Source organism: Oncorhynchus gorbuscha, linkage group LG07, assembly GCF_021184085.1.
Source record: "Oncorhynchus gorbuscha isolate QuinsamMale2020 ecotype Even-year linkage group LG07, OgorEven_v1.0, whole genome shotgun sequence".
In the NCBI taxonomy this organism is placed as follows: domain Eukaryota; kingdom Metazoa; phylum Chordata; class Actinopteri; order Salmoniformes; family Salmonidae; genus Oncorhynchus; species Oncorhynchus gorbuscha.
This window is the reverse complement of record NC_060179.1, coordinates 48,811,474-48,838,861: the sequence shown is the minus strand read 5'-3', so window position 1 is coordinate 48,838,861 and position 27,388 is coordinate 48,811,474. Positions and strand designations below refer to the sequence as shown.

The 27,388-nt window shown below is 43.4% G+C and overlaps 1 protein-coding gene across 3 annotated transcripts in view; it reads left to right on the top strand.

Moving 5' to 3' along the window:
- The window catches only part of LOC124039949 (ATP-citrate synthase), a 123,855-nt gene that overhangs the window by 83,361 nt on the left and 13,106 nt on the right, over positions 1-27,388 (top strand). For all 3 annotated transcript variants that reach the window (XM_046356536.1, XM_046356534.1, XM_046356535.1), the window contains 5 exons: positions 5,403-5,553; positions 5,924-6,067; positions 11,093-11,206; positions 18,937-19,019; positions 24,813-24,889. In XM_046356536.1, coding sequence (XP_046212492.1) covers positions 5,403-5,553; positions 5,924-6,067; positions 11,093-11,206; positions 18,937-19,019; positions 24,813-24,889 — 569 coding nt within the window. The remainder of the gene's footprint in view (positions 1-5,402; positions 5,554-5,923; positions 6,068-11,092; positions 11,207-18,936; positions 19,020-24,812; positions 24,890-27,388) is intronic.

Sequence of the window (27,388 nt, the reverse complement as noted above, 5' to 3'; positions counted from 1 at the left end):
CAGCTGCACAGTATTTATTTTATTTTACCTTTATTTAACTAGGCAAGTCAGTTAAGAACAAATTATAATTTTCAATGACGGCCTAGGAACAGTGGGTTAACTGCCTGTTCAGGGGCAGAACGACAGATTTGTACCTTGTCAGCTCGGGGGTTTGAACTTGCAACCTTCCGGTTACTAGTCCAACGTCTCTTATCAATGGCGGTTATAATATCGTTTGGGACCTTGAGCGTGGCTGAGGTGCACACATGGCCAGCTCGGAAACCAGATTGCATAGCGGAGAAGGTACGGTGGGATTCGAAATGGTCGGTGATTTGTTTAACTTGGCTTTCGAAGACCTTAGATATAGATCTGTAGCATTGTCTCCCCCTTTGAAGAGGGGGATGACCGCGACAGCTTTCCAATCTTTTGGCATATCAGTCAATGCGATGAAAATATTCATTTTCATGAAATCACAAGTCAAATATAGGAAAACACAGCTTAGCCTTTTGTTAATCACCCTGTCATCTCACATTTTTAAATTATGCTTTACAGCGAAAGCAATCCAAGCGTTTGTAAGTTTATCGATAGCCTAGCATAGCATTATGTACACTTAGCATCAGGAAGCTTGGTCACACAAATCAGAAAAGCAATCAAATTAACCGTTTACCTTTGATCTTCGGATGTTTTCACTCACGAGACTCCCAGTTACACAGCAAATGTTCCTTTTATTCCATAAAGATTATTTTTATACCCAAAATACTGACGTTTGTTTGTCGCTTTATGTTCAGACATCCACAGGAAAGAGCGGGCACGACAACGCAGATGGGAGTTCCAAATAGTCTTCATAATGTCCACATAAACATGTCAAACGTTTTTTAGAATCATTCCTCAGGTAGTTTTTAAAATATATATTCGATAATATATCAACCGAGTGTGTAGCTTTTTAAATAACAGCGGGAGGAACCATGGCCGTCTTACTCAATTGCGCACCAACTCACTCAGAGCCCCCACCTGTCCACTTACGCAATGTGATCCTTCACGCTCATTCTTCAAAATAAAAGCCTGAAACTGTGTCTAAAGGCTGTTGACACCTTAGGGAAGCCACCGAAAAAGGAATCTGGTTGATATCCCTTTAAATGTGCAATAGGGATGTACAAGAACAGAGAGATTTCAAAAACAGGGGCTCTTCCTGATTGGATTTCCCTCAGGTTTTGGCCTGCAATATCAGTTCTGTTTAACTCACAGACAAACTTTAGTGTTTTTCTATCCTAATCTGTCAATTATATGCATATTCTAGCATCTGGTCCTGAGAAATAGGCTAACTTTGGGAACGTTATTTTTCCAAACATAAATTTAGTGCCCCCTGGCTTCAAGAGATTAATTTGGGCACGTTTTTCAATCAAGCTACCAATACTGCCCCCTACCACAAAAATTAAAGATTAACCAAGCATCCTCTACTAACGGAATGAGGTCAATATCCTCCCAGGATACCCGGGCTGTGTCAATTAGAAAGGCCTGCTCGCTGAAGTGTTTTAGGGAGCATTTGACAAAGATGAGGGGTGGTCTGACTGCTGACCCATTACAGACGCAGGCAATGAGGCAGTGATCGCTGAGATCCTGGTTGAAGACAGCAGAGGTGTATTTGGAGGGCAGGTTGGTTATGAGGGTGCCCATGTTTATGGATTTGGGGTTGTACCTGGTAGGTAAGATTGAGGGCATCAAGCTTAGATTGTAGGACGGCCGGGGTGTTAAGCATGTCTCAGTTTAGGTCAGCCTAACAGCACGAGCTCTGAAGATAGATGGGGGGAATCAATTTGCATTTGGTGTCCAGGGCACAGCTGGGGGCAGAAGGTGGTCTAAGGCAAGTGGCAAAGGTGTGATACTTGTTTCTGGAATGGTGGATTTTTAAAAGTAGAAGCTCAAAATGTTTGGGCACAGACCTGGATAGGTCGGTGGTGGCCAAAAGTTTTGAGAATGACACAAATATACATTTTCAAAGTGCTTAGTTTGTATGATCGCAATTTGCATATACTCCAGAATTTTATGAAGAGTGATCAGATGAATTGCAATTAATGGCAAAGTCCCTATTTTCCACTGGATTTCAGCCCTGCCACAAAAGAACCAGCTGACATGTCAGTGATTCTCTCGTTAACACAGGTGTGAGTGTTGATGAGGACAAGGCTGGAGATCACTCTGTCATGCTGATTGAGTTCGTATAACATACTTTAAAAGGAGGGTGGTGGGCCTCCCAGGTGACGCAGTGGTCTAGCTAGCTGTGCCACTAGAGACTGGGTTCGCGTCCAGGCTCTGTCACAGCCGGCCACGACCGGGAGGTCTGCACAATTGGCCTAGCGTCGTCCGGGTTAGGGAGGGTTTGGCCGGTAGGGATATCCTTGTCTCATCGTGCACCAGCGAATCCTGTGGCGGACCGGGCGCAGTGCACTCTAACCAAGGTCGCCAGGTGCACGGTGTTTCCTCGGACACATTGGTGCGGCTGGCTTCCGGGTTGGATGCGCGCTGTGTTAAGAAGCGGTGCGGCTTGGTTGGGTTGTGTTTCGGAGGACGCATGTCTTTCGACCTTAGTCTCTCCTGAGCCCGTACGGGAGTTGTAGCGACGAGACAAGATAGTAATTACTAACAATTGGATACCACAAAATTGGGAAGAAAAGGGGGTAAAATAAGAGTGGTGCTTGGAATCATTGTTATTCAGATAGATAGATAGATAGATAGATAGATAGATAGATAGATAGATAGATAGATAGATAGATAGATAGATAGATAGATAGATAGATAGATAGATAGATAGATAGATATGCCATTTAGCAGACTCTTTTATCCAAAGCGACTTACAGTCATGTGTGCATACATTCTACGTATGGGTGGTCCCGGGGATCGAACCCACTACCCTGGCGTTACAAGAGCCACGCTCTACCAACTGAGCTACAGAAGGACCTGATGCAAAGCATTCACATCTGTGAGATAAAAACAGGTATGCCTTACAATATGGTTTGACAATGGGGACATGTCACACAAAGACTGGTGATGATGCATCACAAGTTCTGAAAGTACTACAGACTTGACAGTAAATGAGGTGTGTCTCCTCCCCGTTCACAAACAAGGTGGGGGTACTTATTCCTCTGTCAACCATGGTTGCCTGCAAGGAAAAAAATTCTGTCATTGCTTTGCGCAAAAAGTGCTTCACAGGCAAGGATATTGCTGCCAGTAAGATTGCACCTAAATCAACCTTTTATCGGATCATCAAGGAGAGCGGTTCAATTGTTGTGAAGAAGGCTTCAGGGCGCCCAAGAAAGTCCAGCAAGCGACCATCTCCTACAGTTGATTCAGCTGCGGGATCGGGGCACCACCAGTACAGAGCTTGCTCAGGAATGGCGGCAGGCAGGTGTGAGTGCATCTGCACGCACAGTGAGGCAAAGACTTTTGGTGTCAAGAAGGGCAGCAAAGAAGCCAGTTCTCTCCAGGAAAAACATCAGGGGCAGACTGATATTCTGCAAAAGGTACAGGGATTGGATTGCTGAGGACCGGGGTAAAGTCATTTTCTCTGAATCACCTTTCCGATTGTTTGGGGCATCTGTAAAAAAGCTTGTCTGGAGAAGACAAGGTGAGCGCAACCATCAGTCCTGTGTCATGCCAACAGTAAAGCATCCTAAGACCATTCATGTGTGGGGTTGCTTCTCAGCCAAGAGAGTAGGCTCACTCATCATTTTGCCTTAGAACACAGCCATGAATAAAGAATGGTACCAACACATCCTCCGAGGGCAACTTCTCCCAACCATCCAGGAACAGTTTGTGTTGAACAATACCTTTTCCAGCATGATGGAGCACCTTGCCATAAGGCAAAACTGATAACTAAGTGGCTCGAGGAACAAAACATCGATATTTTGGGTCCATGGACAAGAAACTCCCCAGACCTTAATCCCATTGAGAACTTGTGGATAAACAAAAACCCACAAATTCTGACAAACTCCATGTATTGATTATGAAAGAATGGGCTGCCATCAGTCAGGATGTGGCCCAGAAGTTAATTGACAGCATGCCAGGGCAGATTGCAGAGGTCTTGAAAAAGAAGGGTCAACACTGCAAATATTGACTTTGCATCAACTTCATGTAATTGTCAATAAAAAAAAGCCTTTGACACTTATGAAATGCTTGTAATTATAATTCAGTATTCCATAGTAACATCTGACAAAAATATCTAAAGACACTTAAGCAGCAAACTTTGTGGATATTAATATTTGTCATTCTCAAAACTTTTGGCCACGACTATAAGACAGTACTTTGCAGTAGATTGCAACTCCGCCCCCTTTGGCAGTTCTATCTTGTCGGAAAATGTTATAGTTAGGGATGGAAATTTCAGGGTTTTTGGTAGTCTTCCTATGCCAGGATTCAGACACTGCTAGGACATCCAGGTTGGCAGAGTGTTTTAAAGCAGTGAATTAAACAAACTTAGGGAGGAGGCTTTTAATGTTTACATGCATGAAACAAATGCTTTTACATTTACAGAAGTCAACAAATGAGAGCGCCTGGGGAATGGGTGCGGAGCTCGGCACTGCAGGGCCTGGATTAACCTCTACATCACCAGAGGAACAGAGGAGGAGTAGGATAAGGGTACGGCTAAAGGCTATAAGAACTGGTCGTCCAGTACGTTCGGAACAGAGAGAGTAAAAGGAGCATGTTTCTGGGCACGGTAGAATAGATTCGAGGCATAATGTACAGAAGGGTATGGTGGGATGTGAATACAGTGGAGGTAAACCTATGCATTGAGTGACGATGAGATATTGTTGCTAGGAACATCATTTAAACCAGGTGAGGAAACCGCATGTGTGGGAGGTGGAACTAAAGGGTTAACTAAGGCATATTGAGCAGGGCTAGAGGCTCTACAGTGAAATAAGACAATAATTACTAACCAAAACCGCAATGGACAAGGTATGTTGACATTAGGGGAAAGCATGCGTAGCCGAGTGATCATAGGGGTCCAGTGAGACAGCTAGCGGGCCGGGTCTAGCAAGCTAGCAGAGGGGCCTTAGATGGATGTCACGACGGAAGAAGTCTGTTGTAGCCCCCTCGTGCTGTTACGTCGGCAGACCAGTCATCATGGATCAGCAGGGCTCCGTGTGGTAAAAGGGTCCAAGCCAATTGGCAAAATAGGAGTGTCTTTGATTGGCCAGAGATTTCTCACACCTGAGTGTGTTCATTAGGCACCAAACGGAAGAAGGACTGACACCTGGAAGGATTACCTGGACTTTTTTTTACCTTCAGATTTTGTTTTTCTGTTGCACAACATTTTCCGTTACGTGCCTGTATATGAATGAACACGAATGCACACTCCACTTTGGCGTTGTGCACTGACATGGCCCCATCACTTCTCCCTCCAGTTATCCTCCCACACCTTGATTTTTCCCTAGGTTACCGCGCTACGCCTGCCAGTTCATTGAGATGTGCCTGATGGTGACTGCAGACCATGGGCCCGCCGTATCTGGTGCCCACAACACCATAGTCTGTGCCCGTGCCGGCAAGGACCTAATCTCCAGCCTGACATCTGGCCTGCTCACCATTGTGAGAACACACACACACACTGTGTGACTACCTGAAATCTAATTTGAAAATGCATCAAGTCCAGTTACCATTAGTATATATCCAATGGCTTCCATACCTCTCAGATTAAAGGTCTTGAAGGAAGGGAATGAGAAATAGGGAAGATTTCAAAAGACCATTACTTCTGCACTTGCACATTCTCCATCGTGGATTTAAAAAGCATAGCATTGGTAGCAAGGCTCTCTCCAGCCAAGATCTTTGGCTTCCACCATTTATTAAATGAGTTCAGGAAAAGTGTGGAGAATTTGGATGTAGCCCACTACTGGGACACTGACAAAAAGGGGTTGTAAGAGTTTAGAGACTAATATACTTTGTTGATATTGTTTCCCAGGGGGACCGCTTTGGAGGAGCTTTGGATGCTGCGGCCAAGCAGTTCAGCAAGGCGTTCGACAGCGGCATGCTGCCGATGGAGTTTGTCAACAAGATGAAGAAGGATGGCAAGCTGATCATGGGTATTGGGCACAGGGTCAAATCGGTGAGCAGTAAATTTCAAGGATTTAAATATAGCTACATTTCCAGTTAATTTGAACGATTCCATCTCAATTTATTTGACTGAGCATATACTAACACAAATATAAATGCTACATATAACAATTTAAAATATTTTACTGAGTTATCATTCATATGAGGAAATCCGCCAATTGAAATAAATTCATTAGGCCCTAATCTGTGGATTTCACATGATTGGGAATTCAGATAAGCGTCTATTGGCCACAGATACTGTACCTTTTTTAAAAAGGCCCTCACAATAAGCCTCAGGATCTCGTCACGGTATCTCTGTGCTTTCAAATTCCCATCGATAAAATGCAATTGTGTTCGGTGTCCATAGCTTATACCATACCATAACCCCACCGCCACCATGGGGCAGGCTGTTCACAACGTTGACATCAGAAAACCACTTGCCCACACATCATACACAGGTCTGTGGTTGTGAGGCCGTTGGATGTACTGCCAAATTCTCTAAAACGACATTGGAGGTAGCTTATGATAGAGAAGTTAGCTTTAACGGCTCTGGTGGACATTCCTTCAGTCACTATGCCAATTGCACGTTCCCTCAACTTGAGACATCTGTGGTATTGCAGTGCATTCGGAAAGTATTCAGACCCCTTGACTTTTTATCCTTATTCAAAAATGGGTTCAATAGTTTTTTTCCCCGTCATCAATCTACACACAATAACCCATAATGACCAAGCGAAAACAGGTTTCTCAATGTTTGTGCATTTATATATATGTATTTTCTTCTGAAATATCACATTTACATAAGTATTCAGACCCATTGCTGTGAGACTTGAAATTGAGCTCAGGTGCATCTTTTCTCCATTGATCATCCTTGTGATGTTTCTACAACTTAATTGGAGTCCACCTGTGGTCAATTCAATTGATTGGACATGATTTGGAAAGGCACACACTTGTCTATATAAGGTCCCACAGTTGACTGTGCACGTCAGAGCAAAACCAAGCCATGAGATCAAAGGAATTGTCTGTAGTTCTCTGAGACAGGGTTGTGTCAAGAGACAGATCTGGGGAAGTATACCAAAACATTTGTCTCATTTAAGGGCCCCAAGAAAAGAGTGGCCTCCATTCTTAAATGGAATAAGTTTGGAACTACCAAGACTCTTCCTAGAGATGTTCGCCTAGCCAAACTGAGCAATCGGGGGAGAAGATCCTTGGTCAGGGAGGTGACCAAGAACCTGATGGTCACTCTGACGGAGCTCTAGAGTTCCTCTGTGGAGATGGGAGAACCTACCAGAAGGACAACCATCTCTGCAGAACTCCACTAATCAGGCCTTTATGGTAGAGTGGCCAAACAGAAGCCACTCTTCAGTAAAATGAACATGACAGCCGCTTGGAGTTTGCCAAAAGGCACCGATCATGAGAAATAAGATTCTCTGGTCTGATGAAACCAAGATTAAACTTTTTGTCCTGAGTGTCAATTGTCACGTCTGGAGGAAACCTGGCACCAGTGAAGCATGGTGGTGGCAGCGTCATGCTGTGGGTATGTTTTTCAGCAGCAGGGACTGGGAGACTAGTCAGGGTCCAGGGGAAGATGAACGGCGTAAAGTACAGAGAGATCATTGGCGAAAACCTGCTCCAGAGCACTTGGGACCTCGGACTGGGGCAAAGGTTCACCTTCCAACAGGACAACAACCCTAAGCACGCAGGAGTGGCTTCGGGACAAGTCTCTGAATGTTGGAACATTCTCTGGAGAAACCTGAAAATAGCTGTGCAGAAGCGCTCTCCATCCAACCTGACAGCGCTTGAGAGGATCTGCAGAGAGGAATGAAACTCTCCAAATACAGGTGTGCCTAGCTTGTATTGTCATACCCAAGAAGACTCGAGACGGCCAAAGGTGCTTCAACAAAGTACTGAGTAAATGGTCTGAATACTTCTGTAAAAGTAATAATTTTTTTATGAATTCATGACTGACATCCTTGATTCGGTCTGTTGTGTCCGACTGATTAAATTATGACAGGCTATATTATCAAATTGATTACCTAAAGTTTGATTACGTGATTGAATTAAACCATGCTACAATTAACTTGGTAATAACCTGGGGCACCATGGAAGAGTGTTTATAGACCTGCTGCCTTCCGAATAAACTCTTAAAGATCTGAAGAGCTTTTGTATCAATAGCAGTCAATTATTAATAGTCACCTTCTATCGGTCTCATTCTGATTGTCGTAAGTACTTGGTTATCTTCACGAACCCGGGCAAACAAATTAATTCAATTGTTTATTTTCGAAATAATCACACAGAATTACATATACACAGGATGGATCATACATCGATTACTAATCATGTCATAAAAGGTCCCTAGCGGACTAAACCCATATGACAGCTGGTTACACAAAGAAAGGGAGTTGGGTTTGAATGAAAGAGCGGAGAGACTGAGGAACAAAAGGATTGGGTCTCTATCGGACCTTGAGAAGCTATGCTACTGTAAATACAGAATCTGTAAATACGCCCATTCAGAAAAGGAAAATGCGAGATGTATATTTACACCGAGCTGCGCTTCGATAGATGGATCGAAGATGGAAGACTGGTTTGTCCAGCAGAGATCGCCTTTGTCCTTTGACGAATCTTTCTGGTCGTAATGTTGCAGGGCGGATACGTTGTACCCTGTCGTTCTTATTAGGAGATTCTGTAATTTCCTAGGCCACGTACGTTTACAGCTGCAGCTGATAACTCGACTTCTAGGATGTATCACTTCTTTATTGAATAAGAGTTCAAAGTTCATACCGTTTTGCCATAATCAGCTCGTGCTGTATTCTGGCTGGTCTTGTCGAAATTCATCCTTCCAGCGTGGGGATAGTCACCTCCACGTTGAAAAAGCCCCTTTTTCGCACCCAGGCTCTGTCGCAGCTGGCCACGACCGGGAGGTCCGTGGGGCGATGCACAATTGGCCTAGCGTCGTCCGGTTTAGGGAGGGTTTGGCCGGGATAAGAGCGTCTGCTAAATGACTTAAATGTAAATGTAATGTAAATGTCATCGCACACCAGCGACTCCTGTGGCGGGCCGGGCACAGTGCATGCTAACTAAGGTCACTAGGTTCACTGTTTCCTCCGACACATTGGTGCGGCTGGCTTCCGGGTTGGATGCGTGCTGTGTTAAGAAGCAGTGCGGCTTGGTTGGGTTGTGTTTCGGAGGATGCATGACTTTAGACCTTCGTCTCTCCCGAGCCCGTACGGGAGTTGTAGCAATGAGACAAGATAGTAACCACTAACAATTGGATACCACGAAATTGGGGAGAAAAAGGGTGTACAATTTAAAAAACAAACAAAAAAAATAGCCCTTTTTTAAAGTATAGACACCATTACTAATGTCGTCGGGAACTAGGGTTGATTTCCATCGGGTTTTTGTATTAGGGGAGAGAAGGGCGTGTTCCATAGTTTTCAACCAATGACTGTTCACTTGGTCATTACCACTGAGTGAGCACAGTTTACGTATGAAAACAATTCATTTAGAAGCTAAATTACATTTTAATATTTTCACAAATAGGTTCATATTTAAACATTTAAATTGCACAACAATTCCATGTGAATCTACAATGTACAATGTATGTCATCCTATCATCAGATATAATGTCCCAGACACCAACTGATCTGACTTCATATTCTTTAAGTACCAATGGACACTTTCAACTGGTTGGATTACAGAAATATTGTACCTATCCCCAACCTTTTAATATTAACACAGGGCTTTCAAATAGTTCTTTCTCTCTTGGCTGTCCAAGAGGGAAAGGTGATTATGGGGGTCATAAACCTCATACAACAGGGTAATGTCATGACAGGTCTTATGTAGCAACATGTGATATTGGTTTTTTTTTTGATAAAGGTAGGCACAAGAATATAAAATGGTATATCATACACTGCATTTCAGGAACAATGGGGAAAGTAATTCTGCTTTGAAAATTGATCAACTTGTAACCTCACTTTTGAGAAAATGGCCTTTGAATATTTTGGTACCTACTGGAGAGCTCTTTGTCTTTCGTAAAATGTCTAAAAAACAGTTTTTGCTTTGTCATTATGGGTTATTCTGTGTATATTGATGAGGGGGAAAAAATATTGAATCAATTTTAGAATAAGTCTGTAACATAATGTTCTAAACTTCTAATTCTGAGTAAAAAACTAAAAGACACTATGAAGGCTTAAACAAGTTTATTCTTCCCAGAGGATCAATGCAGCTGCATTAGATGAAGACATTTTCACACAAGCACTGATATATAACCGTTCCTCCTAGGCTGAGTCTCCTCCTACACATCTGAACAGCCAATGCATTTCTGTTGCTACACAGAACCTTAGTGATATCTGTTGCTAGACAGAACCTTAGTGATATCTGTATCATCTGACCTGACCTCACTCCTCCCCAACTCACAGCTGTCATGGCGACTGGTACTAGACTGTGTCTTCTCCTCCCAGAGGATCCTTCCCATAGGATTCCTGATGGCCAACAATAACATACGTTATACATTACCCTCTCTCCCTCAGTGCCATGAATAAGTATATTTCATATTCTCAGAACTCAACAGTAACAAAAAGTGGAAGGTCAAGTTGTGAATACTTTCCGATTGCACTGTTTGTTGTGACAAAAGTGCATATTTTACATGTTGCGTTTATATTTTTGTTCAGTGTAGATTAAAATAATCCTAAATCTGTTTTTTCAAGACCAGATGTATGGCTACTTTTAAACATGCAGCCCAATTATTGGCAAAAGATCAGAATTATTCTGTTTTGGTCAAAATATAAATTAATGGCAAAATATCAGAATTGGGCTGTCTGTGTTAAGTCTAACTAGAATTTTAGTTATTTGACACAATGATTTGCAAGAAAGTACGCATTAAGATTTGATTCCCGTCCTTAGTCTTATTGCCTCACAATTAAATCAAATAAATTCAGAAGTGTGTGTGTGTGTGTGTGTATACCTCTACAGCTCAGTGGCAGAATGGATACATTGACATATTTGCTGGCTGAATGATCTAAATGTGTTGATATAATTGTAGATCAACAACCCCGACATGAGAGTCCAGATCCTGAAGGACTTTGTGAAGGGGCATTTCCCTGCCACTCCGATGCTGGATTACGCTCTGGATGTGGAAAAGATCACCACCTCTAAGGTACTGCCCTCTACTAACCTCTCACTTCTCTACCTAGTGGTGCAGGCTACTTTATTTAGGGAATACTTAATTTATTTTGTTACTTGTTAATTTTTCGTCAAGGTTACGGGTACAATACATTCTTATCAAGTGTAATGCTGACGTTAACATAGTTTAGACTATTTTGAATCCATTACTGTCAGAGGGCATATTAGGCGGGAGGGGGGGTTAGGCTTTAATATTGCAGATTGTAGCTTCAAATGTTTGGACCAACCTACTCATGCTAGGGTTTATCTGTTTTTACTATTCTCTACATTGTAGAATAATAGTGAAGACCATCATAACTATGACATGACACATGGAATCACGTAGTAACCCAAAAATTGTTCAACAAATCAAAATATATTTTAGATTCTTCAAAGTAGCCAACCTTTGCCTTAATGACAGTTTTGCACACTCTTGGCATTTTCTCAACCAGTTTCATGAGGTAGTGTTTAGACCACTTGACTTTTTCCACATTTTGTTACGTTACAGCCTTATTCTAAAATTGATTAAATAGTTTTTTCCCCCCTCATCAATCGACATACACTACCCCATAATGACAAAGCAAAAACAGGTTTTTAGAATTATGAATGTGTTAACCTGATATCACATTTACATAAGTATTCAGACCCTTTACTCAGTACTTGTTGAATCAGCGATTACAGCCTCGGGTATTCTTGGGTATGACGCTACAAGCTTGGGACACCTGTATTTGGGGAGGTTCTCTCATTCCTCTCTGCAGATCCTCTCAAGTTCTGTCAGTTTGGAAGTGGAGCGTCACTGCACAGCTATTTTCAGGTCTCTCCAGAGATGTTTGAACAGGCTTAAGTCCGGGCTCTGGCTGGGCCTCTCAAGGATATTGAGACTCGTCCCGAAGCCACTCCTGCTTTGCCTTGGCTGTGTGCTTAGGGTCGTTGTCCTGTTGGAAGGTGAACCTTCTCCCCAGTTTTTAATCAAAGATCTCTCTGTGATCTCTCTGTACTTCGCTCCGTTAATCTTTCCCTTGATCCTGACTAGTCTCCCAGTCCCTGCCACTGAAAAACATCCCACAGCATGGTGCTGCCACCACCATGCTTCACTGTAGGGATGGTGCCAGGTTTCCTCCAGATGTGATGCTTGGCATTTGCACCAAAGAGTTCAGTCATGGTTTCATCAGACCAAAGAATCTTATTTCTCATGGTCTGAGTCCTTTAGTTGCCTTTTGGAAAACTCCAAGCGGGCTGTCATGTGCCTTTTTACTGAGGAGTGGCTTCTGTCTGGCCACTCTACCATAAAGGCCTGATTGGTAGAGTGCTGCCGAGATGGTTGTCCTTCTGGAAGGTTCAGGTACTTGGTCACCTCCCTGACCAAGGCCTTATTCCCCTGATTGCTCTGTTTGGCCATTGGGCCATCTCCAGGAAGAGTCTTGGTGGTTCCAAATTGCTTCCATTTTAAGAATGATGGAGGCCACCGTGTTCTTGGACCTTCAATGTTGCAGAAATTGTTTAGCTGCCCATCCCCAGATCTGTGCCTCGACACATTGGTGAAGTGAATGGTCTCTCCTCGAAGAAAGAAGTTTGTCTGGCTCAGTAAAGCCTCAAAGATAAATTGTCCGCAAAGCTGAAATGGGCTACTTCTATGTGAATTAATTAGGAGGAACACCCCTCAATTGACAAGTTGAAACATAATTATCTATAAGATATCAGGCAGCGTGTGTTATTTGTCCTGTTGTGTAAGAATCACATTTTGGAACAGTGAGTGCATTCTGATATCACGTGCATAAAACAACTCACGCCGGCCTACCGAGTTGGGCAGTGGTTTAAGGCGCTGCAGTGCTAGCTGTGCCACTAGGGGTCCTTTGAGTTCCAGGCTCTGTCGCAGCAACTGGGAGACCCATGGGGCGGCGCACAATTGACCCAGTGTCGTCCTGTTTAGGGTTTAGCCGGCCGCGCTTCTAAGCACCCCCCCGCTAAACCTGGAAGCCAGCCACACCAATATGTCAGAGGAAACGCTGTTCAACTGACAACTGGTGTCAGCCTGCAGGCACCCGGCCCACCACAAGGAGTCACTAGAGCGCAATGAGCCAAGTAAAGCCGAACGCTCCCCCAACCCGGACAACGCTAGGCCAATTGTGCGCCTCCCTATGGGACTCGCGGTCACAGCAGGTTGTGACACAGCCTGGGATCAAACTCGGGTCTGTAGTAACGCCTTAAGCGCTGCGATGCAGTGCCTTAGACCACTGCGCCACTCAGGAGGCCAAATACAATTTATATTTCATACAGGCATGGTCATGTGAAATTGATCCAATAAGACCCCATTGAGTAGTTTGGCGGCCATATTAGAAAACGGCTCCTGTGGGGTTAATGCATGAATCCGGTGATGATCCTGTATTTACAAATCTTAATTGTGTGTGCGCAATTTGGTGCTTTCTAGCGACTGATGAATGGCACAACAATGGGCCCCAGGATCTCCTCACGGTATCTCTGGTCATTCAAATTGCTAAATGCAATTGTGTTGGTTGTCCGTAGCTTATTGCCTGCCCATACCATAACTCCACCGCCACCATGGGACACTCTGTTCACAACGTTGACATCAGCAAACCGCTTGCCCACATGACGCCATATACGCTATCTGCCCGCCAGTGGCCATCGAAGGTGAGCATTTGCCCACTGAAGTTGATTCAAACGCCGAACTGCAGTCAGGTCAAAACCCTGGTGAGGACAATGTGCATGCAAATGAGCTTCCCTGAGATGGTTTTGACAGCTTGTGCAGAATTTCTTCAGTTGTGCAAACCCACATTTTCATTGTTCTGCAGTCAGCATGCCAATTTCCCACACCCTCAACCTGAGACACCTGTGGCATTATTGTGACAAAACTGCACATTTTAGTGGCCTTCTATTGTCCTCGGCACAAGGTGCACCTGTTTAATGATCATGCTGTTTAATCATCTTGATTTTCGACACCTGTCAGGTGGAGGGATTATCTTGGCGAAGGAGAAATGCTCACTAACAGGGTTGTAATCAAATTTGTGCACAAAAATATTTTTGTGCCTATGGAACATTTCTGGTGTAATTTATTTCAGCTCATGAAACATGGGACCTACATGTTGCATTTATATTTTTGTTCAGTGTAGAATCTATAGAGCCTATGCTTTAGTGATAATCTACTGTGTGATCGCCTCCGTCGCTTTCTCTGTTGCTCTGTCTGCTCTTTGCTGCTGTGTCGTGGTCTTCTATTTTGCCATCTCTCTTGTCCTGTTTGTAACAAGTGTAAAAGTAAACAATTGTTTTAATTGTAATTACACAGGCTTTTTCACCTCGCCTGCAAATGATTTGTGAACCATGTTTGACTTTTTCACTCTGTATTTCACCTTTTGTAATGTGCAAAAAAATAAACAAATTACTCTATAGAGCAGCTTGAAGTGATAGGGGTGGTTGCTCAACGAACCTCTTCTCTCTCCATCTCTTCTGTCACTTTCGCTGTCCCAGGTTGTTTGTTACTGTCTCTTGTGTTATTGCTTCTGTTCTTCTGGTGTCTCTCCATCTACTCTTCTGTTGCTTGTCTTGGTGTCTTGTCTGGTGTGTCTCTTTAGTTTTGCAATTGAAAACGGTCAAGGGGATCCTGAGGTAGCTTCATTTGTTATGGGCCTGTGTCTGAGTCACCTAAATCATCCCTACCTGTTGCCCCTGGCTGCTGCATTTTGTAAGCACTCCACTGGCCTGCTGTTCTCATCTATCCTCCTTGGCTCATCTGCAATCTGTCATTAGTTAGTTTTAAAGGACGAATGCACTTCCTGATTTGGTCATTTTAAATTCTGTTCATTAAGTGTTCGCGGCCATGACTGAATTCAAACGGGAGTTGGTTTGATGGTGTGGTTTAATGCGCGCGCACGTGTGTGTGTGTGTGTTCGCAGGTGGGAAGATATAGACAAATTGTTTACCTTGTGCTACCTGACTTTGAATCTCTGGGGTTAGTTAGGGACCGTCAATAAATGCCACAATGTAAATGGGACAATATTGTGTTGCACATCTTTTAGTTGTCTCATTAAATGCTTTCAATATTTGTATGTACATTTAAAAAATGTCTAGTTGGTTTGAGGTTGTCATAACAATTTGGAGCTATTGGAATGTTTATATATTGTCCCATGTACATTGTGATTTACAGATGGTCCCTAACTAGCCCCATAGGGATGTCCAAAGTCAACCCAAATTTACCACAGGCAATATGGTCAGGTCGAGTGCAGCTGCACTCCGAATTGATGATGATTGATTTGTGTGCTGCCAGCTGTGGGCAGGATTGAAACAAACCAAACATTAATTTAGGTTGTGATTCAGTCACGACCATAAGTATCACAAAACTCAGTTTTGGATGACACTGACTTATTGACCAAAATGATTATATTTACACTTTAGTACATTTTGACAGTAGAATAAATGTTTGACTTATATCGATGGCACCTTGGCTATTTTCTAAATGAGGGGTGGTTGCTTTTTTTTTTTTGTTACTGTATACTGACTGGCACAACCAGGGTAACTGAACTGTAAAGAAAAATGCAAGTGTCCACATAACAGACCAGAATAACTGCAAACATGACAGATGAGAAGCTTTTTTCTAGCTTTCAAATGGGCACATTCTTCTCTCCCATGGTACTCTTTCCTGGGTCGTTAGTGCACTACTTTCTCTTGTACTATATGTTTTCTGTCAATTAACCTGGTAAAAGAATGGTTAATAAACAACTAGGGGGGGCCCTATAAAATCTGATTTGTTTCCCAAATAGTTTTATAGTTTCCTAAATTGTTGCATTTCTCGTTGTTTTTCACTCAAATTATGATTGTTCATAGAGAAAAAAACTATATTAAATTTGAGTCCATGTCAATGTTTAAATAAAAAATGTTAAGATCTGAAAGGATTTTTTGTTTGTTGTAATTCTCCATTAAATGAACAGCTAGCGGTTGAGGAATTTCCCGTCTAATATTGGTGAAGAATGTGCCGGGTCTAGCGATGGTGCTGTATTGCAGCTGCTCATACCCAGCCATGGACCCCTTGCACCCTCCTAAAGGCATTCAAAACCATTTCAAATATTTGCTCCTGGTAACCCGTTCCAGTCGCCAGGCTCAAGGCTGTCTATTTGTAATATGTTTCAATGGGCATTTACCATCACGAATTTGACATGCTCAAAAATGCAAAATTGACTGGCCCGATGAACTCGGGATGGCCGGGCAGTGATAGTTGTTCCTTTCCATCACTCGTTGTGTTTTCAACATGTCCATTTGGTGATTGTTTTTACTGTTTAAACTTATTGCAAATGGACAAAAGTCAGCCATCAAGTCAGTGTCCATCAGTCAAAAATATATCATTCTGACACCAAACTGATACAAGCTGACACCAAACCCAATTTGTCCAACTCAACTCGGTTAGAAGCCAACTATCACATATTTCAGAGCAAGCCCAAAATTCACAGCGCTTTCTGTTTTAAACCATAATTAAAATATAAAACACGTAGTTACGTTCTAGCTGCGGGTCCAGTTCTGACATTGTGTAGGCCTTGCTGAGGCAACCCCCGAATCCCGAGTTTCGGCTTGATAGGTCATTCGGAGCCCGAGCAGCGACTTTAATTGGTGATGAAAATACTATTTTTGCGGGCGTTGCTATGGGGTCCTTGAATGAGCTATCTGACAAACGTTAAGGTCTGTCTCTATGGGCCGAGGCGTTTGCAATGCACCTAGTCTTGTGACTCTGGGACTTCTCTGATTCGCGTCATTTTCGCGATAGTCACAATTAATTGAAGTTATTGCAACTGTACAAGGCTGTTTCTCGGTCTGAGAACCTTCTAGAGCCACAACTCACTGTGCACTATCCTCTTGAGCTCTAGAACAGGTTTCTAAAGTTTCAGAGCTCTAGGTCTGACGGTTATTTGAAAGTTAGAACAAAGGTAGCTATTGCATTCTCTGTGTCTGTAAGCCCCACACTGTCACTCCGTCCTTGCTGTGTGTGTGGAAATCTGATGGGAGAAATGTGTGATTAGGCAACCCTCGAACTGTTAAATCAGTCAAGTTTAGGAAAGATCTGACCTTTTTAACCCTTCGAATCAGCCCCTATTCCCCCAATTTAAGGCACGTCCGGTTGGCACAAGAAGTTGAAAGTAAACCCATATCCTCATTGGGGTAGGCTTTTACAGAATCCTGCATGTTAAGAATAGACTTATTTACAGAGGGTTGAATGAGTGTGTGTTATTTCAGAAAATCACAGAAATCACGTAGAGCTCCGAAACCCACCTTAACTAGAGGTCGACCGATTATGATTTTAACGCCGATACCAATTAATCAGACTTTTGAACTTTGTAATAATGAAAATTACAACAATACTGAATGAACGCTTAATTTAACTTAATATAATATATCAATAAAATCAATTTAGCCTCAAATGAAAAGAAAGGAGGACCAAGGCACTCTTCATATAATTGATTAAAATGCCTTTATTAGTATGGCATGTTCAATAGAAACAAAGTTTTTTTTTAAACGACGCGTCTTGGTTGCATGGCCTTCGTCAGGGAGTACAAAAAAATGAATACAATCTCCTCTTGAAAAGCTTTTCAATTAGCCCTAATTGGAAGAGGGAGTGGTTACACAATTGATTGGACACACCACACCTAGTAAGCAAAACTATACACATTAAAAGGTGAAATACTGTAGCTATGTTATCATAAAAAATACCACTCCAAGCTAGAAGTATCAGAACACTAAAAGGTAGTTCTAACCTTAAATATGACTGATAGAAGTGTCAATAATAAGAAAGCAGTATATTCCATAGTACACTAGAACACAGCAAAACATGAACAACAGTCTAACCATAGCTGAGGGCAATTGAGCAAGATGTCCACTAGATGACAGCAAATGGACCTTACAGGAAGGGTGAGAAATCCATATCTTCATTTAAACCAGGTTATTTAGTGGCCTGTAGTTTGTAAATCCCAAAACTTTCCCTTTTGTCTAACTGTTTAAGACAGTCCCCTTTTCTAATAGAGGCCGGAATATGGTCAATACCCATAGCTTGTTGGGAGGCAGGGTTGCCGTGGTGTAGGGACTTGCCATGGGGTAGTCTTCATTGCCTACCCTTATGGCAGACTTGTGTTCCGCTAAGAGTTCTTGAAGGCGTCTCTTTGTCCGTCCAATGTAGAACACCTTGCACTGTGGACATTCCAATCTATAGATGACATGAGGGGTTTTGCAGTTAATGAAATGCTTGATGTAATACTCCATTTTGGAAGCTGTGTCAACAAAATAGTTATTCTGTGCAATATTACTGCAATTGTTGCAATGGTTACATTTAAAAAAGCCCTTGGGTTTGTGGTCAAGCCAAGTTTTGAGAGTCGCCCGGAAGATAACTGTGGACTAATTTGTCATTTAGGGTAGGACATATCTTAAAGCTTATGACTGGTGGCTCAGGAAAGACTTGGCTTAGTAGCGTATCACGTTGGATGATTCCCCAATTATTATTAATGATTCTCTGGCAAGGCATAGAACGTGAAACATGTTCAATTTAGTTTAAATAATGCAAAAACAAAGTGTTGGAGAAGAAAGTAAAAGTGCAATATGTGCCATGTAAGAAAGCTAACGTTTAACTTCCTTGCTCAGAACATGAGAACATAGATAGATCAGTCTGCCGCAATGTTGAAGAAGCCCATTGATTCATCAACTAAGTATTGTTGTTTCCCTCCTGTCTGTGTGCAGAAACCCAACCTGATCCTCAATGTGGACGGCTTCATCGGTGTGGCCTTTGTGGACCTACTTAGGATGTGCGGTGGATTCACACGGTAAGAGGACATTTCTCTTTGGTCTTGCATGGGGTCAAATCATTAATAAAGGATTGTGTGCAAAACGTCAACTTAGGCACAAATCATGCATTCATTGATGTCAATTTGACTAACGGGACATGGTGTGATGGAAACATACAGGAACTCAAATCCTTCTGTTCACCTGATTTAGAATTCCTCACAATCAAATGTAGACCGCATTATCTTCCAAGAGAATTCTCTTCGATTATAATCACAGCCGTATATATCCCCCCCCAAGCAGACACATCGATGGCTCTGAACGAACTTTATTTAACTCTTTGCAAACTGGAAAACATTTATCCGGAGGCTGCATTCATTGTAGCTGGGGATTTTAACAAAGCCAATCTGAAAACAAGACTCCCTAAATTTTATCAGCATATCGATTGCGCAACCAGGGGTGGTAAAACCTTGGATCATTGTTACTCTAACTTCCGCGACGCATATAAGGCCCTGCCCCGCCCCCCTTTCGGAAAAGCTGACCACGACTCCATTTTGCTGATCCCTGCCTACAGACAGAAATTAAAACAAGAGGCTCCCACGCTGAGGTCTGTCCAACGCTGGTCAGACCAAGCTGACTCTACACTCCAAGACTGCTTCCATCACGCGGACTGGGACATGTTTCGTATTGCGTCAGATGGGAATATTGACGAATACGCTGATTCGGTGTGCGAGTTCATTAGAACGTGCGTCGAAGATGTTGTTCCCATAGCAACGATAAAAACATTCCCTAACCAGAAACCGTGGATTGATGGCAGCATTCGCGTGAAACTGAAAGCGCGAACCACTGCTTTTAATCAGGGCAAGGTGTCTGGCAACATGACTGAATACAAACAGTGCAGCTATTCCCTCCGTAAGGCTATCAAACAAGCTAAGCGTCAGTACAGAGACAAAGTGGAATCTCAATTCAATGGCTCAGACACAAGAGGCATGTGGCAGGGTCTACAGTCAATCACGGACTACAAGATGAAATCCAGCCCAGTCACGGACCAGGATGTCTTGCTCCCAGGCAGACTAAATAACTTTTTTGCCCGCTTTGAGGACAATACAGTGCCACTGACACGGCCTGCAACGGAAACATGCGGTCTCCTTCACTGCAGCCGAGGTGAGTAAGACATTTAAACGTGTTAACCCTCGCAGGGCTGCAGGCCCAGACGGCATCCCCAGCCGCGCCCTCCGAGCATGCGCAGACCAGCTGGCCGGTGTGTTTACGGACATATTCAATCAATCCCTATACCAGTCTGCTGTTCCCACATGCTTCAAGAGGGCCACCATTGTTCCTGTTCCCAAGAAAGCTAAGGTAACTGAGCTAAACGACTACCGCCCCGTAGCACTCACTTCCGTCATCATGAAGTGCTTTGAGAGACTAGTCAAGGACCATATCACCTCCACCCTACCTGACACCCTAGACCCACTCCAATTTGCTTACCGCCCAAATAGGTCCACAGACGATGCAATCTCAACCACACTGCACACTGCCCTAACCCACCTGGACAAGAGGAATACCTATGTGAGAATGCTGTTCATCGACTACAGCTCGGCATTCAACACCATAGTACCCTCCAAGCTCGTCATCAAGCTCGAGACCCTGGGTCTCGACCCCGCCCTGTGCAACTGGGTACTGGACTTCCTGACGGGCCGCCCCAGGTGGTGAGGGTAGGCAACAACATCTCCTCCCCGCTGATCCTCAACACGGGGCCCCACAAGGGTGCGTTCTGAGCCCTCTCCTGTACTCCCTGTTCACCCACGACTGCGTGGCCACGCACGCCTCCAACTCAATCATCAAGTTTGCGGACGACACAACAGTGGTAGGCTTGATTACCAACAACGACGAGACGGCCTACAGGGAGGAGGTGAGGGCCCTCGGAGTGTGGTGTCAGGAAAATAACCTCACACTCAACGTCAACAAAACTAAGGAGATGATTGTGGACTTCAGGAAACAGCAGAGGGAACACCCCCTATCCACATCGATGGAACAGTAGTGGAGAGGGTAGCTAGTTTTAAGTTCCTCGGCATACACATCACAGACAAACTGAATTGGTCCACTCACACTGACAGCGTCGTGAAGAAGGCGCAGCAGCGCCTATTCAACCTCAGGAGGCTGAAGAAATTCGGCTTGTCACCAAAAGCACTCACAAACTTCTACAGATGCACAATCGAGAGCATCCTGGCGGGCTGTATCACCGCCTGGTACGGCAACTGCTCCGCCCTCAACCGTAAGGCTCTCCAGAGGGTAGTGAGGACTGCACAACGCATCACCGGGGGCAAACTACCTGCCCTCCAGGACACCTACACCACCCGTTGTTACAGGAAGGCCATAAAGATCATCAAGGACATCAACCACCCGAACCACTGCCTGTTCACCCCGCTATCATCCAGAAGGCGAGGTCAGTACAGGTGCATCAAAGCTGGGACCGAGAGACTGAAAAACAGCTTCTATCTCAAGGCCATCAGACTGTTAAACAGCCACCACTAACACTGAGTGGCTGCTGCCAACACACTGTCATTGACACTGACCCAACTCCAGCCATTTTAATAATGGGAATTGATGGGAAATGATGTAAATACATCACTAGCCACTTTAAACAATGCTACCTTATATAATGTTACTTACCCTACATTATTCATCTCATATGCATATGTATATACTGTACTCTACATCATCGACTGCATCCTTATGTAACACATGTATCACTAGCCACTTTAACTATGCCACTTTGTTTACTTTGTCTACACACTCATCTCATATGTATATACTGTACTCGATACCATCTACTGTATGCTGCTCTGTACCATCACTCATTCATATATCCTTATGTAAATGTTCCTTATCCCCTTACACTGTGTATAAGACAGTAGTTTTGGAATTGTTAGTTAGATTACTTGTTGGTTATCACTGCATTGTCGGAACTAGAAGCACAAGCATTTCGCTACACTCGCATTAACATCTGCTAACCATGTGTATGTGACAAATAAAATTTGATTTGATTTTTTATTTGATTTGAGATTGCTGTTCAAATTCGTTCTACTCAAAATTGGACTCAAAGTTAATCACTTGTTTTAAGTCAGGTGTGTAGGACAAACCTCCATTAGACCTATCATACACAAAGATATTAACTTGTTACTCCTACCCCCTACTTTTTCAAACATTCTGTTAAAAATCGCGCAACATTTCAGCACCCTGCTACTCATGCCAGGAATATAGTATATGCATATGATTAGTATGTGTGGATAGAAAACACTCAGACGTTTATAAAACTGGTTAAATTACGGCTGTGACTATAACAGAACGTGCGCTTCATCGAAAAGTGCAGGAAAATCTGATCACTGAAAATGGAAAAATATATCCATGCGCCACTTCAACCGATTGATAAAGGTGAACCACATTAAATGGGGCCGAGGTTGCAATACCTACAGCTTCCACACGATGTCAACAGTCTTGTCATTTGCCTAGGCTTTGTTTCTTGGTCAAACGAAGAAGAGAGCCCATTTCTTCAGGTCTCCGACCGGATATTTTGGTTGAGATTTACCCGGACATTATTTCCAGACGTACAGCTATAGAATATACATCGCCTCGTGATCAATTTGATCGCTTATTAACGTTTACTAATACCTGAAGTTGCATTACAAAAGTATTTCGTGAAAGTTTATCGTCAACTTTTTTAATTTAAAAAAATGACGTTACGTTATAAAACACTTTTTTTCGTTGATCACACAGTCTTCATAGATCTATCTAGGCTATATATGGACCGATTTAATCGAAAAAAAGACCCAATAGTGTTTATGAGACATCTAGGAGTGCCAACAAAGAAGATGGTCAAAGGTAATGAATGTTTTATATTTTATTTGTGTGTTTTGTGTAGCGCCGACTATGCTAATTATTTTGTTTACGTCCCCTGCGGGTCTTTTGGGGTGTTACATGCTATCAGATAATAGCTTCTCATGCTTTCGCCGAAAAGCATTTTAAAAATCTGACTTGTTGCCTGGATTCACAATGAGTGTAGCTTTAATTCAATACCCTGCATGTGTATTTTAATGAACGTTTGCGTTTTAACGAGTGCTATTAGCATTTAGCGTAGCGCATTTGCATTTCCAGATGTCTAGATGGGACGCCTGCGTGTCAGGTAGGAGCAAGAGGTTAAGTGGCTGTGTACTAATATGCACATTATACACTGTTCAAAAAAATTAAAGGGAACACTAAAATAACATCCTATATCTGAATGAATGAAATATTCTTATTAAATACTTTTTTCTTTACATAGTTTAATGTGCTAACAACAAAATCACACACAAATGATCAATGGAAAAATGATCAATGGAAATCAAATTTATCAACCCATGGAGGTCTGGATTTGGAGTCACACTCAAAATTAAAGTGGAAAACACACACTACAGGCTGATCCAACGTTGATGTAATGTCCTTAAAACAAGTCAAAATGAGGCTCAGTAGTTGTGTGGCCTCCACGTGCCTGTATGACCTCCCTACAACGCCTGGGCATGCTCCTGATGAGGTGGCGGATGGTCTCCTGAGGGATCTCCTCCCAGACCTGGACTAAGGCATCCGCCAACTCCTGGACAGTCTGTGGTGGATGGAGACATGATGTCCCAGATGTGCTTAATTGGATTCAGGTCTGGGGAACGGGCGGGCCAGTCCATAGCATCAATGCCTTCCTCTTGCAGGAACTGCTGACACACTCCAGCCACATGAGGTCTAGCATTGTCTTGCATTAGGAGGAACCCAGGGCCAACCGAACCAGCATATGGTCTCAGAAGAGGTCTGAGTATCTCATCTCTGTACCTAATGGTAGTCAGGCTACCTCTGGCGAGCACATGGAGCCCCCCAAAGAAATGCCACCCCACACCTTGACTGACCCACCTCCAAACCGGTTATGCTGGAGGATGTTGCAGGCAGCAGAATGTTCTCCACGGCGTCTCCAGACTCTGTCACATGTGCTCAGTGTGAACCTGCTTTTATCTGTGAAAAGCACAGGGCGCCAGTGGCGAATTTGCCAATCTTGGTGTTCTCTGGCAGATGCCAAACGTGCTGTAAGCATAACCCCCACCTGTGGACGTCGGGCCCTCATACCACCCTCATGGAGTCTGTTTCTGACCGTTTGAGCAGACACATGCACATTTGTGGCCTCATGGAGGTCATTTTGCAGGGCTCTGGCAGTGCTCCTCCTTGCACAAAGGCGGAAGAAGCGGTCCTGCTGCTAGGTTGTTGCCCTCCTATGGCCTCCACGTCTCCTGATGTACTGGCTTGTCTCCTGGTAGCGCCTCCATGCTCTGGACACTACGCTGACAGACACAGCAACCTTCTTGCCACAGCTCGCACTGATTGACCATCCTGGATGAGCTGCACTACCTGAGCCACTTGTGTGCGTTGTAGTCTCCGTCTCATGCTACCACTAGAGTGAAAGCACCGCCAGCATTCAAAAGTGACCAAAACATCAGCCAGGAAGCATAGGAACTAAGTGGTCTGTGGTTATCACCTGCAGAACCACTCCTTTATTGGGGGGTGTCTTGTTAATTGCCTAATTTCCACCTGTTGTCTATTCCATTTGCATAACAGCATGTGAAATTGATTGTCAATCAGCGTTGCTTCCTAAGTGGACAGTGATTTCACAGAAGTGTGATTGACTTGGAGTTGCATTGTGTTGTTTAAGTGTTCGCTTTATTTTTTTGAGCAGTGTATTTTCCCAACACGTTTCAGAGAAGCCTGTAATAGTGACTTAGGAGATGCAGTCTGGTAAGTGTATGTGTTCTGCGTTACAGAGACGAAGCGGACGAGTTTGTGGAGATTGGTGCACTGAACGGGATCTTTGTGCTGGGCAGGAGTATGGGCTTCATCGGTGAGTCCCATTGGCTTATTTTAGGTGTCTCTCAACATTAAACCCACCTCATGTAAAATTTGGTTCGACTACACGTTTTTGAAATTCTTGTGGTACAGCTCTCCTGGTAAGCAGCATGTGGGCTTTTTGGGCCATTACATAACAGGCCAAATTCAGCACACCAAGTATTTCAAATACTTGGGAAAATGAATTCAACCCAGGTCTGCAGTATATGCTGAATTTCACTCATCAGTTTAACACTAATTTGAATGTCCAGTTAACTGAAAAACGGAGGATCACCTAGACTAACAAATTGGTGTATATTTTGTTAGCTACTGTACCGTAATTGCTGGACTATTAAGCGCACCTGAATATAAACCGCACCCACTGAATTATTAAAGAATATGTATTTTGTACATAAATAAGCCGCACATGTCTATAAGCCGCAGGTGCCTACCGGTACATTGAAAAAAAAATATTTTACACAGCCTTTAAAACTAAACACTGCTTGTAACAAAAATAAATAGGCTTTAACGAAACACGGCTTGTAACAAAAATTAAAACAGTAGCCTACCCAGAAAGTCATTGGTCACTATCTTCCTCCTCCTGTGCACTGAAACCACTGAAGTCATCTCCTTCGGTGTAGGAGTTGAATAGCCTCAGAATTGCTTCATCCGATGTTGGATCGTTTTCATTGTCGCTCTCGTCACTTTCATCCGGAGGCAAATACCCCGCTGAGCTCATGCTGCCCCTTCAACACGCAGCAGTCCAGCCTTTCGAAACCCGTTGATGATAGTGGATTTTTTGACAATGCTCCACGCTGTCAGGACCCACAGGCAGACTTGACCATAAGATGCTCTTCGCCTGCGGCCCGTTTTAGTGAAGGATTTCTCCCCACTTGTCATCCGAGCCTCCCACTGAACAAGGAGCGCCACCTTTAAATGCACGATTTACACTGATGTCGAGTGGCTGCAAATACTTTGGGCCTTCTGCTTTTCTTCCCTCTGAAAGCTTTTGTCTTTTTGCACTGAGTCAGTTCCTCACACTGCTGTTTCCAACGTCTTATCATCGACTCATTAAGGCCAAGCTCCCGTGCAGCAGCTCTATTTCCTTTTCCAACAGCCAGATCGATCGCCTTCAACTTGAAAGCTGCATCATATGCATTTCTCCGTGTCTTTGCCATGATGAGGGTGACAAAATTACTACCGTAATCAGAATGATGGGAAGTTTGAGCGCGCTCGATTTACGTCACATTGTGACGGTGCTCAGTTTTTTGGGCAGCATGAATCTTGTGAAAGCAGGGAAAAATCCATAAATTAGCCGCGTCATTGTATAAACCGAGGTTCAAAGCGTGGGAATAAAGTAGCGGCTTATAGTCCGGAAATAACGGTAATTCTATTTTCAAGTACTATATTACCTGTTTGGCTTTATATTTACAAAACCATACTGTGAATTATAGTGCATTGAGAGAAGATGCTGTGGGCAGAGAAATAATCTCTGGCTCATTAACGTATTGAGGCATCCCTTGTAAGAGGATTTATTTGTTGCACTTGTTAGTGAGAAGGTTGTACCCCACAAAATGCAGTGCCATACTGTTACTTTGCATTCCAAAAACCTTGTCCTGTAAATCTACAGTAATTTTACTGGCTACTGTGCTGACATTAATGCACTGTAAATTCTAGAAATACAGCATTTTGCTCTAGTCAGGTGTTAAAGTAATATGCTGTACATTTGTGTTTTAGTAAAGGTCCTGTAAATCTACAATAAGTTATTGACTTTGCTGCCAGTATTTTACTGTCAAAATTACAGGATTATTTTTTACAGTGTACTGGGTTGATGAATTAACTTTGGGGTTGGGGGCAATATTGCGAATTTTGGATGGGGAAAACGTTCCCAAATTAAGCTGCCTGCACTCAGCCGTAAAAGCTAGAGTATACATATAATTAGTCGATTCGGATAGACACTGAAGTTTCTAAAACTGTGTGTGTGTGTGTGTGTGTGTGTGTGTGTGTGTGTGTGTGTGTGTGTGTGTGTGTGTGTGTGTGTGTGTGTGTGTGTGTGTGTGTGTGTGTGTGTGTGTGTGTGTGTGTGTGTGTGTGTGTGTGTGTGTGTGTGTGTGTGTGTGTGTGTGTGTGTGTGTGTGTGTGTGTGTGTCAAAATCCAACCAGGAAGTGGGAAAGTACTTGATACACTGCTGACTTTGCAGGTTTTCCTACTTACAAAGCATGTAGGGGTCTGTAATTTTTATCATAGGTACACTTCAACTGAAGTAGACCTGCACAAGGCTGGGAAGTTCAAGATGATGGTCAATCGCCCTCGTTCTGGGGCTCCATGCAAGATCTCACCTCATGGGGCATCAATGATCATGAGGAAGGTGAGGGATCAGCCCAGAACTACACGGCATGACCTGGTCAATGACTTGAAGAGAGTTGGGACCACAGTCTCAAAGAAAACCATTAGTAACACACTACGCCGTCATGGATTAAAATCCTGCAGCGCACGCAAGGTCCCCCTGCTCAA